At 33.9% G+C, this 16,071-nt stretch overlaps 1 protein-coding gene across 2 annotated transcripts in view; it reads right to left on the bottom strand.

Moving 5' to 3' along the window:
* LOC111151166 (serine/threonine kinase 17b) overlaps positions 1-16,071 on the bottom strand; it is a 29,337-nt gene that overhangs the window by 7,373 nt on the left and 5,893 nt on the right. For both annotated transcript variants that reach the window (XM_022509000.1, XM_022509076.1), the window contains exons 2-5: positions 11,624-11,789; positions 5,356-5,568; positions 2,784-2,928; positions 858-984 (exon numbers count right to left, since the gene is read on the bottom strand). In XM_022509000.1, coding sequence (XP_022364708.1) covers positions 858-984; positions 2,784-2,928; positions 5,356-5,568; positions 11,624-11,745 — 607 coding nt within the window. In that variant the 5' untranslated portion in view covers positions 11,746-11,789. The remainder of the gene's footprint in view (positions 1-857; positions 985-2,783; positions 2,929-5,355; positions 5,569-11,623; positions 11,790-16,071) is intronic.

A 16,071-nucleotide genomic window follows, 5' to 3' on the forward strand; every position in this document is an offset into this window, starting at 1 on the left:
TCTGTGAGCTGTGTTATCTATAATTACAATCATTTATTCTAGGACACTATAGCCCCTATTAGCGTTCAAAAGTTAGTAATTTGCTTGGTTTTTCATTTCAGGAAAGTCAGTTGCCTTGTTGAGAAGCACCTGTTCTGTTTAATCTTTTCAATGCTCACATGGGGATATCAATATCATAAGAGCAACAACAAAAAAGCCTAAGAATATTATTACTATAAATACTTTAAAATACTTTATGTGCTGCTTTACAGAACTTAATTTTTTCATCTGCATGATCTAATTCATTGATACAGTACAATATCCTTAGATTATCTAATATTAGGCTCTCTTGGGCATCTTTTTCTTCAAAAATCCTCCTTTTACAATCCTAGGCAAAACCTTACATTTTTACCACAGCAGCAACACATAGTAAGCAGTCCTGTTAACAATTCTTGCAAAACTGAAGATAATGTATATTGTAAACAGCTTCAGAGTTGGGACCAGGACAGAAGTAGAAATGACAAGCATCCAACAGCCAGGCTTCAAATAAAATAAAGGACCATCTGACTGTTTCCCCCTCTTTTTTTTCTCCTGTTCCCTAATTTCCCCTTCATCCATTCTTCTTTATGTACTAAGCCTTTACACACAAACGTTAACCTTTGAATTGGTATGTCCAACGTCCTATGAATCGTTGTGAATGTCTAAATAATCCTCTATACGCTAAAGTTCATTTGAATATGTCATAACCCAATTTCAATGCATTAAAATACCTGAACTAAATATATCCTGGAATTACATGCTCTAAAATATAGTTTCATAGAGGTCTCATTTAGTTGATAAATTTCAAAATGGTGTAGAAAATAAAAAGAAATTCTTACCTAAGTATTCTGGTGTTCCCATGATTTCCCGAAGTTCACAAGCATTCCCTATTTTTCGAGACATTCCAAAATCTACAATTTTTATATCTCCAAGAGGGTATATGCTGCTCAATAATATATTCTGTGGCTAAATAAAGCACAATAAAAAATGGTAAGTAATATACAACAATAAAAGAATACTAGTCTTAGATCAAAGGTAAATTAAGTGTTTAGTTATTACATATTTCATTGAGTCATTCACCAAATATTTACTGAACTACTTATTTAGGAAAAGCTTTATACTCAAATGATAAATAAAGCTAAAAATACACTCAGAGGATTATTAGTTTGGACAAAAAAGAAGTTAGATGAATATTTGGATTGATTAATTGACTATGAGATACACTCAGTAATAAAGACAAGACTTCTTAATTCTGCCTGTTATAAAGTCTAAGAAGCTTTTCCTGTAGAGATGATAGTTAAGTTAGACCTTACAGGATAAACAGGAGCATGTCAGTTAGAAAGGCGCTCTAGGAAATAGCATGAAAGAAGGTGAAGGAATAAGAAACCTATACATTTCTGGGAACAGAAAATGGTCTAGTATAGTATGATGGTTCTGGGTCTGACTGTTGCCAGGTTTTTAGCTCAGACAATAAGAGATATGGAAGGATGGAAGGCTTCAGCTATACAGTTCTCAGAACTATGTGACTTTGCTTTATAAAGCAACGGACTGCGGTCTATTGCAAAATTCCCTGCCACTGTCATAAACCATACAACTGCTGAGGTGCTGCTCCCAAGTCTGTGAGAAGACTCAGAAGTCTGACTTTGGGAAACCCCATGCTTGTTTATTATTAGGTCACAGACACATTAAAAGAGATGAGGCAAGGGTAATTAGGTCTACTGTTGTCAACCACAGGCTTTAGGATATATAAAGCCAAGTTTATTTGCCATCCCTGACTACAAGTGCTGTGTGGTATTATGTAATACATGTGACTGGTCTCTCCTAGGAAAAAACCCTCCTTAGAAAAAACTCTCCTTAGAAAAAAACATGCTCCTGTTTGTCCTATAAGGTCTAAGGTAAATACTACCTTTCCTCAATGGGCGGGGGCGGGGGGGGGCAACACAGATGAACAGATTTTCTTTTTCTTTTGAAAACGGGGTAAGATAAAAAGTCTTATTTGACATATGTACATTTTAAAGTTTCTACGAGATATCCCAAAGGCATCTATCTGCAGTTTACGAGAGAAGTCTTGACTACAGGTAAGAACTGGAAATCATCATTACTGTGAAGTGATAGTAAAGGACAATGGATCATGCAATAGGGAAAGTGTACAGAAAGAGAAGAGTCCAATGTTCAAAAAATGAGACACAGATTGACTGAAATTCTGGATGGCTGAGGAGGAAGGACATGGAGAAAGGATAATAATATAACAGTAAGTTTAAGGGGTATTTCAGGGCTTGAGGAGTAAGTGGCCTGAATGGTCTTGGGGCAAAAAAAAAAAAAAAAAAAAGAGCCAAAAGACTAAAAGTCTCAAGGTAAAGATAAAGGACATTAGGGAGCAAAGAAACAAGGACTAGCAGAAGGTTATCTTCAGGGATGGAAATCCGACTAGAGTATTTAGAGGCGGCCCGTTTTACAGGATGAGAAAACCCGGGTGGAAGAGGGAGATGGAGCAGAATGACTGAAGGATTGGAACATGGAGGGATGGTGGTTTTTAAGAAGACAGTGATTACTTTGTGCTGCTCACACGTAAGGTCTCCTCCTCTCTGCCAATACAGATCTCAGTCCGTGCCGCCCACGGGTACACGAGGAGTAGCACCGCAGTACAGAGCGGCGCGACCTGGCCGCGACCGGCCGTTGTCCCCAGCGCCCCAGCTTGCAGTGAGGCGTCCCGAGAGCAGAAGGAGCAAAGACGTTGTGTTACTCAGGATCATATGTTACATTACCTTTAAGTCAAGGTGTACAATGTTATTCTGATGTAGATAACAAACTCCTTCAAGTATTTGTTTAATGAGTCTGATAATGTCATTCTCAGAAACCATTTCAGCCAGCTCAGGTAAACACAAGTTGAAGATTTCTCCACCTGCAGCACTGAAACAAAATTCAAATAATAGAAACTTGAAAAATCACTGACCTAAAAATGACTTTTAAATACTGTATAACCGTTATGTAAAAGACAAAGCTATCTAAACTTTAGTCTCTCTGTATAGATACATGCACTTAAGAAATTGGGGGAAAGGACGGTGGGAGAGATCTTTAAGGAAGAAAGTAAACGACAAGAATATTTTAAATTTTGAGTACCAATACTTGTATAAATAATAAAATTGAATTGCTTTATAATTCAATAATATTATAGTCGGTTTTAATGATGCAATAAAAATAATAGCTAACACTCTGAACTCAGCTCAGGCTCTTCATTTTATTCGTTTATAGAGAGATAAATATCATCTCTTGATTCTCATGACAACCATGTGGGGTAGTTAGTTATTACTCCCATTTTACTGATGAAGAAACAAGTACAAAGAAGTTCAGCTATTCCTGCAAAGACACTTCAGACAATATTACTAATGTAATCATAAGCAAATAAAATGAAGGGATGATGCTTAGGTTCTTAGAATGAGTTCTTTGCTCAACAAGAATTATTTGATAAGAAACAGATCAAATAATTTGAAATATAAGAAAACTGTACAAAATATGGATTTATATCCCCTATTAAGATATGAAAATCCAGGGTATAAAAGTGAGATGGAGTCGAATGACTGAAGGATTAGAACATGGAGGAAGGATGGTTTTCAAGAACCCAGTGACTGATTTGAGCTGCTCATACATGTGGTCTTCTCCTTTCTGCCAATACAAAATTCAGTCCATGTAGCACACATTCACTAAATTTAATTCAACTAGCCAGAACTCTCCACTTATTCAAAAATTCAAAAAAATATAAGAAAAGCTAAGAAAAAGAATGTAAAGCTCTCTCTGGTGTCTGGGATGTATGAGGTAAGAGAGTAGGCTGCTTACAGGGGTACCTCCTGAAATTCAAGACTGCCTGGATTCCACTCTGGCTCTGCTGCTAACTAGCTGCATAAATTAGGACAAAATGTTGCCTCTGTTTCCTTTACTGTAATACAATGATACATGATGAATAGTGATAGCTTCTGCCTCACTGGATTGCTATAAGAATTAAATTAGATAAGCCATATAAATTACTGGACACAACAGATGCTTTAGAGATCAAAGCAGATATATAAATATTTATCACAGTGTCTGACACATGGTAAATACTCAGTAAATATTAATTATTATTATAATGAGTCAACAAATTTTAATTCCAAGCCTAGCAAACATCTAGCCTTTCTGAATCTGGGGCTTCTTACCCAGATTTTTAAAGGCAATTTAAAAAGTCCTTCCTAAATTAAAATTCATTTTTAGAAATATTATATCATACCTATAAAAATGCACATAATATATTCTTAAGTGAAAAAAAAAGAGTTACAATAGAGTACTCCCAAACTCACAATTTTATTTTAAAAAATAAGAATAATTTTCAACTACAAGAATATGCCGTAAGAGTAACCACAATTTACATATGATTTCTATCTTCTATATCCTCTAAATTTAACACAATACATAGATATTACTTTTATAACTAGGAAAAGTATCCTAAGGGTTGTTTATTTAAATAAAAAAAAAATCAAACAAATATTATGATTGCCAGCCAACCAGACTGTCTCTTCTTTTTCAGTTTGCAAGCTGACCAAAGTCTTTTGTAGGATTGCCATTTTTCCCATACAAGGGGGATGTAGGTAGAGCTATGGAAAATGGAAAATCAGGAGGAGCAAACAGGAGGGAAAGAACAGATAACACAAGAAGCAAACTGCAGAAGTTAGCAGAAACTAGAAGCAGTAAGTAGTAGACAAGCAGCTGCTTTGTTAAAACAAGCCACCTTGGATGTGTTTTTCAAGTAGATGGACAAAATATGTAAATGATTTCAATTCTATTTATCCATCAGATAGTTTCGCACAAAAACTCATCAACTTTCTATGTTATAAAGCAATGAAAATTTACTTAGTACAACATCCCCCAAATGTTGTGTTGTCATTCAGTGTTTTTGTGTGTGAGCTGTTTTTTGTTTGCTTGTTTTTTTAAAGATTTTATTTATTTATTTGTGAGAGAGACAGAGCACAAGCAGGGCAGAGGGAGAGGGAGAAGCAGACTCCCCTGCTGAGCAGGGAGCCTGACACAGGGCTTGATCCCAAGACCCTGGGATCATGACCTGAGCTGAAGGCAGACACTTAACCAACTGAGCCACCCAGGCGCCCCATGTGTCTCTGCTGTTTAGTTTTTGTGTTTTATGAGAATATTTGAATATACAGTATGTCCTTCTAGTATTTTATCAACAGAGATCTTTACAAGTTCTTGTCACACTTTTATCACTCCTGTTCTTGACATTTCAAGTCACCTTATCCACCATTTAAAATAAGTATAATAAATTTATTTAAATTTATTAAAGTGTATACTTACTATTCCAGTACCAAAATAATTTCACTGGCATTTTCATAGACTTCATGAAGATTAATTACATGAGGACAAGACTTCGCCAATTCAAGTATGGCAATTTCATGTAGAATCTCTGCTCGACAATCCTGTCCTCTTCTTCTTTTTTTTAGAAATTTTGCAGCATATTCTTGGCCAGTAGATTTTGATATACACTGCCTAACCACAGCAAATTTTCCTCTGGGGAAAATGGAAATAATCGATTTTAATGTTTGCATAAAGAACAATATTAGTATAATACAGACACAGTTAAAACTTCAACTTGAGTTAATCCTTCCAAACAACTATGCCATTAGAAATTTATCTATTTTTTCTTAACCGAATCAAATACTACATGTACTTTTATAAAATTTATAGTACTATCACATAAAAATGAAAACGGCAAATGTAATAACAGGATAAGACAGAATTGTATTTGTTCATCACTATTAATTCAATACATTATCATTGTAGGGGGAGATCTCTGCATACCAACACCATGCCATATTCTTGATATAAATTTTTGTGTTTAAATATCATAACAATCCTATATAGTAAGTGATATTCCATTTTATAGACCCCAGAGAGTATATGTATCTTGGTCTACTTCCAAAAACTGTACCCTTAATAGAGTACCACACTAATTCTCTAATCAAAATAGCTTCCTTCAAAAACAAAAAATTAAAATGAGTATTTGACATTTAATTTTCTTAGTGTAATTACTTTGGCTTTCAACACCACTTTTAACAATCTTTGAAGTTTTCTATCATTAATTTAGCAGTTGTTTTTACCAGTAAATATCTTAATATTGCCCAGTGGTCTATGAAGCCTGTGACAGATATCAAAGGTATATGTATCCAGAAATACTTCACAATCAACTAAGAAAATTTAATAGTTCTCAATAGCTACCCATTAAAGTCATGTTTATCACTTTAAGAATAAGTATGTGTTCCACTCTTTCCAAAAGACGTGCTTAGCATCTCCGCAAGAATTTAAAGAGATACCGGCAAATGTGTGTTCTAAGCCGATAGATCCCCAAAACCTAGTTTCCCCAAAGACCTTAAGTTATTTTGAGTAAGACTATTTGAAGAAACTAATAAAGCCTACTGACTGCCTACCCAAAAAAAGTACACACGCCCTTAAATAGAAAATGTACATACAATTCCAGAGGGTTTTTAGATTTCAAAGCCCATCTACAAATCTTCAAAACCTGAGTCCAAGGGATCCCACAACTAAGAACCTGTTTCCTAAGGCTCAAATTGCTTTGTAGATACTAACAAATGAGGTATAAATAAAGGGTATTCAGAGAGGAACTTTTGTTCCACAACCCTTCTTTCCCCAATTCTACTTCTAACACAGCATATCAGGTGCCTGGCAAGGAAAACTTGGTGTTTGGGGTGGGGATGGGGGACAAAATAAATTGCTTGACTGCATTTTACTTGCTATTCTCAAGGGTCAGGATGACAAAGATACCTACTCTTTATTTTCCAAATTTCTTCTATATTGGTGCCAGTGAAAAGCACTGGAAACCAAGCTGAAAAAGTATAGCTACTAACACCAAAAAAAAAAAAAAAAAAAAGTGACCAAGCTATAATTTGACTGTTCTACATTGACCAAAACTACATCAGCTCAATAAATTTGCATGCACAAACTGGATTCTTAGAAAGAACTTTCCTTTAAGATTTGGAATGTCTAATTTAAACCATAAGGTATTTTTTCACTGTATGGCAAAAGCAATGCAGATCAATGTATTTCAATGAGTACACAAAAAGGTCATCAGTCTCTACTTTGTATTCAAACCACCCATGTTTATAGATTTTATACTGGATAAATTGAATCAGACTAAGATTAAATGGCTCCTGAAAGGTCATATATGGAATTGGAGTGCCAAGAATTAAACTATGGAATGTGAATTCCTAGCTTTCTCTTCTAACCACTGCAAAACAATTCCTCCGTTTAAGATAGTTTTTTTTAAGAAGTACAACTCACTTCTGCCAATTCTCACTTAGATTTAGAAGTGAAAACGTGTCTAAAACAGAAAGGAAATTTTGGGTTTTATGAAGAAATTCACCTTGTAAAACTTAGTAAACAGAAACTAGCTAGCCAAGAAAACTGTCCATCTGAGAAAAAAAAAAAAAACAACCAGCTTATACTACCAATTGTGACAATTAAACTCTGCTGTAATTTTCTATTTGCAAGCCAGAATTTTCTCAAGAACAATGAGCAAAATTAACTAGTAACACTGTTTATCTAAATTCATTCATGTATTCTTATGAGGCTTTCTTAAACAGGTACACAACTCATTAATCCAGTACAAAGGTGACCAAATGATATTGGTAATTATTTATCTGTCAGTATTTATGACTAAGTAAAAGCCCCATGAGGGTAGAGACTCTGTGTGTCCCAATTACCACAGTTAGTATAAAATCTACGCTTTGCTAACACATAACAGGAACTGAAACACCTGTTGAATGAATGCAGGAGTTATGATGCACCTACTACAAGACCATATACCGTGATATTTTGTGTCCTGTGCTTAAAGCTTTTATATTTTTTAAAGCTTTTTTAAGATTCCAATAACATTTTACATATATATTCATTAATACACTGTTAATTACCATAATTATCAGATGACTTAGGAAGAAAAAAGTATTTGTTTCCCATTATAAAATGTTAATTGTGGTTTAGAAGTATAAAAACAATCTTTTACATACATTATGTTCCTATATCAAATTTAACAGAAATATTTAAGAAAATTAAAAACCCTTAACAATAATACTTAATTCATACCCTTAAAAGGCAAAGCTGACTAGATTTCCCAGCAGTGAAAAAGTCTAGTAGTTACCCTTCTGCATTCTAGAATAGACAATAAAATGTGAAAGGAGGGGGGCAGGGTAAACCAAAAAGGAAGCTGACGTCTATTTCTGCATCTGCCTCACCCTTCTAACCACAAGAAGTCTTAAAGAACCTTGCCTTGGTTGGGGGAGCAGTGGAAAAAAACTTGCCCAATATGTTAAAAAACAGGAACAATGTTAAGTTTTTTGAGAACAGTCTAAAATAAACTATAAACTTTTACATATTTTCTTTTAGTGTGCTAAAACTATCTTGAAATTAATTAAAAAAACAGGGGATTTAGAAAGATCAACTTGATTTGAAGAACTTTGTAGTTCACTACATGCTTGAATTATGTTTACATACTTTATAAAGCCTCAGGAAAAACAATATTATAAACCTAATTTTCATTTTATATTAGTATTGTATATTAAGACTGGTAACAATATTAGAAGAACTTAAAGGAAGTTATTGGTCATGAAAGATCATGATTTCTAATTGATTAAGTTTTACTAATTAGAAATATTTGAATTTACCACATGACTCATTAGCCCATACCAATTAAAAGAATAATGTTAGGTCTCTTTCCTAAAGATATTAGCAAACTGAATATTAGCAAACTGAATTTGTTTTAATAAGATTCTATCATGAGTTTTTGCCTTAAAATGTTAAAAAATATACCTGATTCAAGTTTATGCTTGTTATGATAGTACCTCATTTATAAAATCATTTAAAATTATTAATGTTGTCCTCCTCAAATTTTAAGTTTTCCAAAACTCCCAAAGTAGAAAACATATTTTGTAGACTTTCAAGCCACATGATATCCCTATTTTGCAAAGTTAGTTTAATAAATGTACATATACCCATCAAAATAGTAATTTAGAAATATAAAAAAGAATACCCTTTAATGTGTGTACTGTTCAAGACTTTCATAGTCAGTTACCTGTTCAAAACAGTTTCCCAACATTTTTGCAATAGAAGGAAACTTGGAGACATCTAGTCTACCCTCTCCTCTTAATGAAAAGGAAATCACACAACTAAGTATATCACACAACTTTAGATCCAGAGTAAAGACAGGTCAACTGACTTCCAGTTTAATCTGTTTTTTATTAACATAATATATATGGTATATATTTCACATACCTTTTTTTTTTAAAAAAGGAAAGAAAACTCCTAAGAGAATCTTAAGCTACCTCAATAAAGCTTTACAGTAATCTAGATGTTAAGATATTGACAATAGTGTCCACTCTAGGCCTTCTTAAGACTGACAAAGAAAAATATGAAGTGGTCCAGAGGAAGGTAACTAGAACAAAGAAGGCTGTCTGGAAATTAGGTCATAAGATGAACATTTAAGGAAACTGGCAGTGTTTAACCATATTCAAATCTCTGAAGGATTTTCACATGGACATTACATGCAGGTACAAAAGAAGAACTACGTCTATTGGGTAGATGTTAGCAGAGCAGAAAACAGAACCTTCTGTGGCTCCAAGGTACCCACAAAATGGAACAGACACATTATGAGGTAATGAATTCCCCATCACTGTAGCATTCAAACTGAAGCTGGATTAACTGCTTGTCAGGAAAATCGTAGGAAAGACTGCTGCACAAAGAATTATAGTAGAAGACCACTGACCACCCAAATCCTTCCAATGCAAAGATTCTATAACTATTCCATGTAACACATGAGCAACTAAAAGAAACTGATTCCTCCTGTTAAAATGCAGAGAAATAGGGGCACGTGGGTGGCTCAGTGGGTTAAGCCTCTGCCTTCAGCTCAGGTCATGATCTCAGGGTCCTGTGATCAAGCCCCGCATCAGGCTCTCTGCTCAGCAGGGACCCTGCTTCCCCCTCCTCCTCTCTCTGCCTGCCTCTCTGCCTGCTTGGGATTTCTGTCTGTCAAATAAATAAAATCTTTAAAAAAATAAAATAAAATACAGAGAAAATTACAGATTTAGAATTAAATAATTTCTTAGAAACATTCTGGAAAGTTTGAAAACTGTATCTTTCAATACACCATTAAAGCACCAAATATTTTGCACATAAAATTAAATAAATAAATACGCTAGGAATTATGAAAAATGCTTTCACATTTAGTTCTTAGTTTAATGAAGTCCGTATTATCAACCTTATTTGCAAACAAAAGACTGCACCCAACATCTGACAAGTCTAGGACATGTCGTTACCGGTCACGTAAAAGATCACCAAGAATTACTTTTCACGGTTCAGTCAGCTTTTATTTTATTATTTTTTTTATTTTTTATTTTTTTAAAGATTTTATTTATTTGAGAAAGAGACAATGAGAGAGAGCATGAGCGAGGAGAAGGTCAGAGGGAGAAGCAGACTCCCCGTGGAGCTGGGAGCCCTATGCGGGACTCGATCCGGGAACTCCGGGATCATGACCTGAGCCGAAGGCAGTCGTATAACCAACTGAGCCACCCAGGCGTCCCTTCAGTCAGCTTTTATTTCCACACTGAGACTTTCAAATATAAAAATCAATCATACTATCTTCCTATACATCTATCAATACAAACATGGACTTAGTAAACCATATTAATTTAAGCAAACATCTGTCTCCAGAACTAAAATCAAACTGAAGACTGAAACAGATCACCATCTTTCAACTCTTTGTTAAATGTCTTTAAAGTTCAAAGATGCTAAACATTTAACAAATAACTTAGTATATTTTTACAACGTGTGTATATATTTAAATGGCAATGGTCTCATAATCTCAGGTCACCCCTTGGTCTTAAAACTCTAGTTAGGCCAAAACAGATCAGTATTAGTGTTAAGTACAGTGTTTTACCTACCAGAACATGCATTCTTCATCATACAGAATTATATTATCAAATATGAGTTAATTCTTTTTGTTTAATTTAGGAAAAAAGAGGAGGACACTCTCATTTATGTTTTTAGCCCAGTACAATATCCTAGGAATTTAAAAAAAATTTTAACAAAAATTGATAGCATTCTACTAAATACTTCACAATTAGATTAACTAATTTAATCCTCATAACAACCATGGAAGGTAGATACAATTATCTTCATTCCCACTTCTCATATGAGGAAATTATAGTACTAAGAGGTACAGAAATTAAATTGAAGTCACAAAGTTTGGAAACGGCAGCGCCCCAATTTGGACTTGACAGTCTACTATTCTAAGCTCTCTGTTTCCATGCACAGCCTCCAGTGAGAACCCCAACCTCCTCTCAGGGCTCTGAATCTGGTGGGACATATCATATAAGCTCACTAACTCTCTATAGAGTTGATTTCCAAATCAGTTAAGACTAGACCTTTATAATAACAGCAGAGATGATGATTTTCTTTTTAATCATTTTTTAAAACGATCAAGTGAATTTTATAGAACTATAGACCAAGAAATCCAAAATTTAATTTAAACAGAAAACACATTATAAAATTTCCTTACCGTCCCAGCTCTTTAGATGTAAGTGTATAAAAATTATTAAAGTTTTCCATTTTCATTGGAGTTTGAGGAGTTGTAGTTAGCAAGCCTGAAATACTTCGGCAATCAAACCTTCTCCGCGACATGTTTGATGACTCCCAGATATGCTTCTTTAGTCACTTATTTTTACCTATTTAAGAAAAGGGAAGACACAGGATATAACTTAAATGCAATTAAGAAAAAAAAAAAAAGATGTTATCTCAGGCACACAGGATGTACATTATATTTTACAGCTCCAAATATAGCTATAAGGTCCAACCAAAAAAAGAAAGGAAGAAAAATAGATTGATTTAAATAGCACATTCTCTCTCTGCCTGCTTCTCTGTCTACTTGTGATCTCTCTGTCAAATAAATTTTTAAAAAATCTTTTAAAAAAACAAAGAGGGTGTCTGGGTGGCTCAGTGGGTTAAGCCTCTGTCTTCTGCTCAGGTAGTGATCTCAGGGTTCTGGGATCGAGTCCCACACTGGGTTCTCTGTTCAGCAGGGAGCCTGCTTCCCCATCTCTCTGCCTGCTTCTCTGCCTATTTGTGATCTCTCTCTGTCAAATAAATTAAAAAAGAAAAAAAATTTAAATAGCACATTCTACCCAGAAGGAAGGGGGGCGGGGAGCACACGCATAAATTCTATTACCTCTATGGTACTTGAACTAACTTACTGATTTCATTTCAGAATAAAACTACTATAAAAATTTTCAAGATCTCCCAAATTCTTAAAAAATAGTTATAATTTTAATACAAGCAATCATTCAATTTCATTTTTAAACTCTCGTTCTTTAAAGTTATATCTTCACATAAGATTTTAACATAGCAAGGTAATGATTATTCATTTTAAATTTAATTTTACATAGCCAAATTTGGTGATGAGTTCACATTTTGTGAGTTATGTTACTGACTTCTGAAAGACTACAAGAAATAGAACTTATTTAACAGACTACCTACATCTCAATATTAAACTCAAGCTTTCATAAGTCTTAGAGTTTTTTTTTCTTTCGATAGAACCAAGCTCTATAACTTTGTTGGATAAGCTAATGACCATATACAAAGCCTTATTCTACAATTCTATATCTTGAACTCATATTTACCTGCAACTTTGTGATATTTACATGTATTCAGTTTTAACAACAAAACTACCATTTCATGTTAATTGAATTCATATAATTGTAGACTATGTATTTTATAATAGTTAGGACTTCCTGCTATGGGTATCTAACAAAAGACCCAATATTGGTCTTCTAGCACCCTCTTTCAATAACCCCCTAGGGCTTTTGTTCTTTCTCTGCCACATTTTCCTCCACTTATTTCCTTGACATGTACTGTTCTTTATCTTCCTAAATTCAAATGACAACTATATTCAATTTAATAAGCAATGTGATAACAGATTATTGTTTTCAGTTTCTATATTTTCTTGGTTTTATTCTTGACAATTTTTTCCTCTAAATCTCTTGATCTTTGGAGAAACGAAGACCTAACTAGTTTTGGTGTACACTTCTAGCAGTCTAAGGGTTGCAGTGTAGCGTTCTGAAAAATGACGTTTGGACCGAATCACAGCTGGGTCTGAATCCCATTTATCCATCACACCAGCTATGAGATCTTAACTAAATTATTTAACTTCACTACTGTTATGGACCAATTATGTCCCTCCTCTAAAAATTCACATGTTGAAGTCCTAGACCCCAATACCTCAAAATGTATCTGTATTTGGAGTTAGGGCCTTCAAAGCAGTGATTAAGTTAAAAATGAGGTCATTAGGGTGGGCCCAAATCCAACAGGACTGGTGTCCTTACAAAAAGTCATTAGGCCACAGAAACATATGGAAGGAAAACCAGGTGAAGACACAGGGAGAAGAAGGACATCTGCAAGCCATAGAGAAAGGCCTTAGAAGAAACCACTCCCGCCAACAGCATTGATCTCAAATTGCTACTCTCCAGAATTATGGGAAAATGAATTTCTGTTGTTTAAGTCACCTGATCTGCAGTACTTTGTCATGGCTGTGTGGGAAACAAATATAGTTACTTAAAAAAAAAAAAAAGAAAAGAAAAGAAAGAAATATTTCAGATGTACAGGAAAGGATACAAATATCCTAATAAACACTTGCTTTTTCAATCTTATTGCTTTGTCATATTTCATTTAAATTAAAAATAAACAAGACAACACAGACACGGCTGAAGTTGGTCCCTTTTTTCCACACTCAGTTTATATTCCTACTAGCACTAGGTGGGAGAGCTTATCATTTCTTTGCCAACATTTGTCCCATTTAGGCTTTTAACTTTGGCTATTCTAGTGTGATGAAGGGAAATGAAACTTTGTGATTTACTTTGCATTTCTCTAATTACTACTGAGGAAAGCCTCAATTCTACTTCCTCTAAAGTATGGATTATAATAGAATCTATTTTACACAGCTCTATGGATTAAGATTAAAACACGATGTACTCATGTAGAATGACACTGGTACAGTGCTAATCATGAGAGTACATCATGATTTTTCAGTAAGTAAATATTGTTAATATTCTACCCAAAGATACTCTCTACACCATCCTGGCTGTTGGTAAGAAGTTGTACTGTTTCCATATACAAAACTCTCACCACAGGTTAGCTTAAACTCAACTCTTAAAATTCTGCCCTTTTTTGCTGTGTTTTGATAAACTATTTGTGTACTTTCTTAGACCTGATGGCATGCAATTACAATGGTCATAAATTCCTTTCAGAAAAATAAAAATAGTCACCAATTTCTATGCTCAATCTATTTTTTTCCAGGTCATCTTTGGGTTTTGACAATTTTTTTCCATGCCTGCTTATGATTGCATTTGTATTATACATACGTATATACAGAAACAAGGGATGTACCTATATCATGGATACAAATTGGGCTACATTCCCAACACTGTCCATCAATCAGGCCTTGGGAAATATAAGAAATACATGTCAAGTTCAATCATAGAGACAGAGTATAAGCTCTTGATTCTGAGATGTTCACTTCATCTAGATTCTAGAATCTAAGATCTTTATCTCATACTGTAAGATATCAGCTACAAAGTGATCTATTCATAAGAACTCTAACAGAACTAATTTTTTGAGTATTTTCTGCTCTCAAGTTCCCAAAGAGTCAATATGGATCTCAGATATAGTGAAAAATTTATGCTCAGTGAAATAGGGTTTATAATAAAGAAAAAAAAAACTTGTTCAATAAATGAACCCCAAAGTCCAAAAAGTATTTATATACCTAAATAATAGGATACTATATACTCAAAAATCATGCTTTCAAAGACTGTTTTTAACTCCTATAATATTAAGTGAAAAAAGGAAGACAGAAAAAGTATATACACTATGATAATTTTGTGGCAAAAATATAAAAACAAATAGAAGAAAAGACTGGAAAACTAGGATAAAATGTTGACAGTAGTTATCTTTGAGTGGGGGATTATGGCAGAACTTACACTTTCCAGGTATTTAAAGTATCTACACTAAGTAGGTACTACTTTACTAATAGGCAAATAATTAGCAAATACCCTTGGATAAAAAAAAACGGCTATGAATATATAAGGCTAGACTCTGAACGCAGAAATTTACCCAGTTGCAACAGCAAAATATATCTCTTTACACATTAAGGGTTTATTGGCTATAGGTTCAAGAGCCATTATTGCTCAATTTTTTTTAAGGCCTCAGAGTTTCCTCTGCATTTATATAGAGCAGATGGCATTCACTATCCAAGTAATATGTCAGTTCTAATGCAGAGACCATATAAGCATTCAGGGTAAATACCAAACAAGAATTAATGCCTTGTTAAATACTGGATAGAAAAGACAATTTAACAAATTCTGAATTAATGTTATAGTTACAATTCTATATAATGAATAACAATTTGTAACTTTAAAATATACACCTTTATTATGAGTATCGCTTGTGAGAATCTAGACTTATCCTGGGACCCCCTTCCCTCCCAAAATCTAAAATGTGATATCCAAATATACATATAAATATTGTTTTGTAATACCTATTATTCGGTTATGTTAGAATGAAAAAGAGCTGGCCTTTAAAGTATTGATAAGATAATAGTAAAACAAATAGGGCTTTGTTAAATCAAGCTACTTGAGAGTATTTCCTAACACTGGACATTGTCTCGTGTTTTTAATTTTCTACCCTAACAAATTTTCCTCCCCTTACATGTACTGTTGGTCATCATAATGCTGAATATACCCACAGGCATTTTTATGACTCTAAATGTAGCTGAAAACAGCAGTGGGCAATCAGCAGTTCTTTTAAATACAAGTTAATACAAAAATCATTTTTTGAATTGTGATACATTTTACTCTAGCTGGGAATATGGTGAAATACCAGCTATGTCTCAGAATAAAGAGCGAGCACATTTCTGAAAACAGAACATTATACTTACCTACTTACTGTTAAAATAACGGT

The sequence above is a fragment of the Enhydra lutris genome, unplaced genomic scaffold (genome assembly GCF_002288905.1).
Source record: "Enhydra lutris kenyoni isolate GAN:26980312 unplaced genomic scaffold, ASM228890v2 scaffoldscaffold1, whole genome shotgun sequence".
NCBI classification, from domain to species: Eukaryota; Metazoa; Chordata; class Mammalia; order Carnivora; family Mustelidae; genus Enhydra; species Enhydra lutris.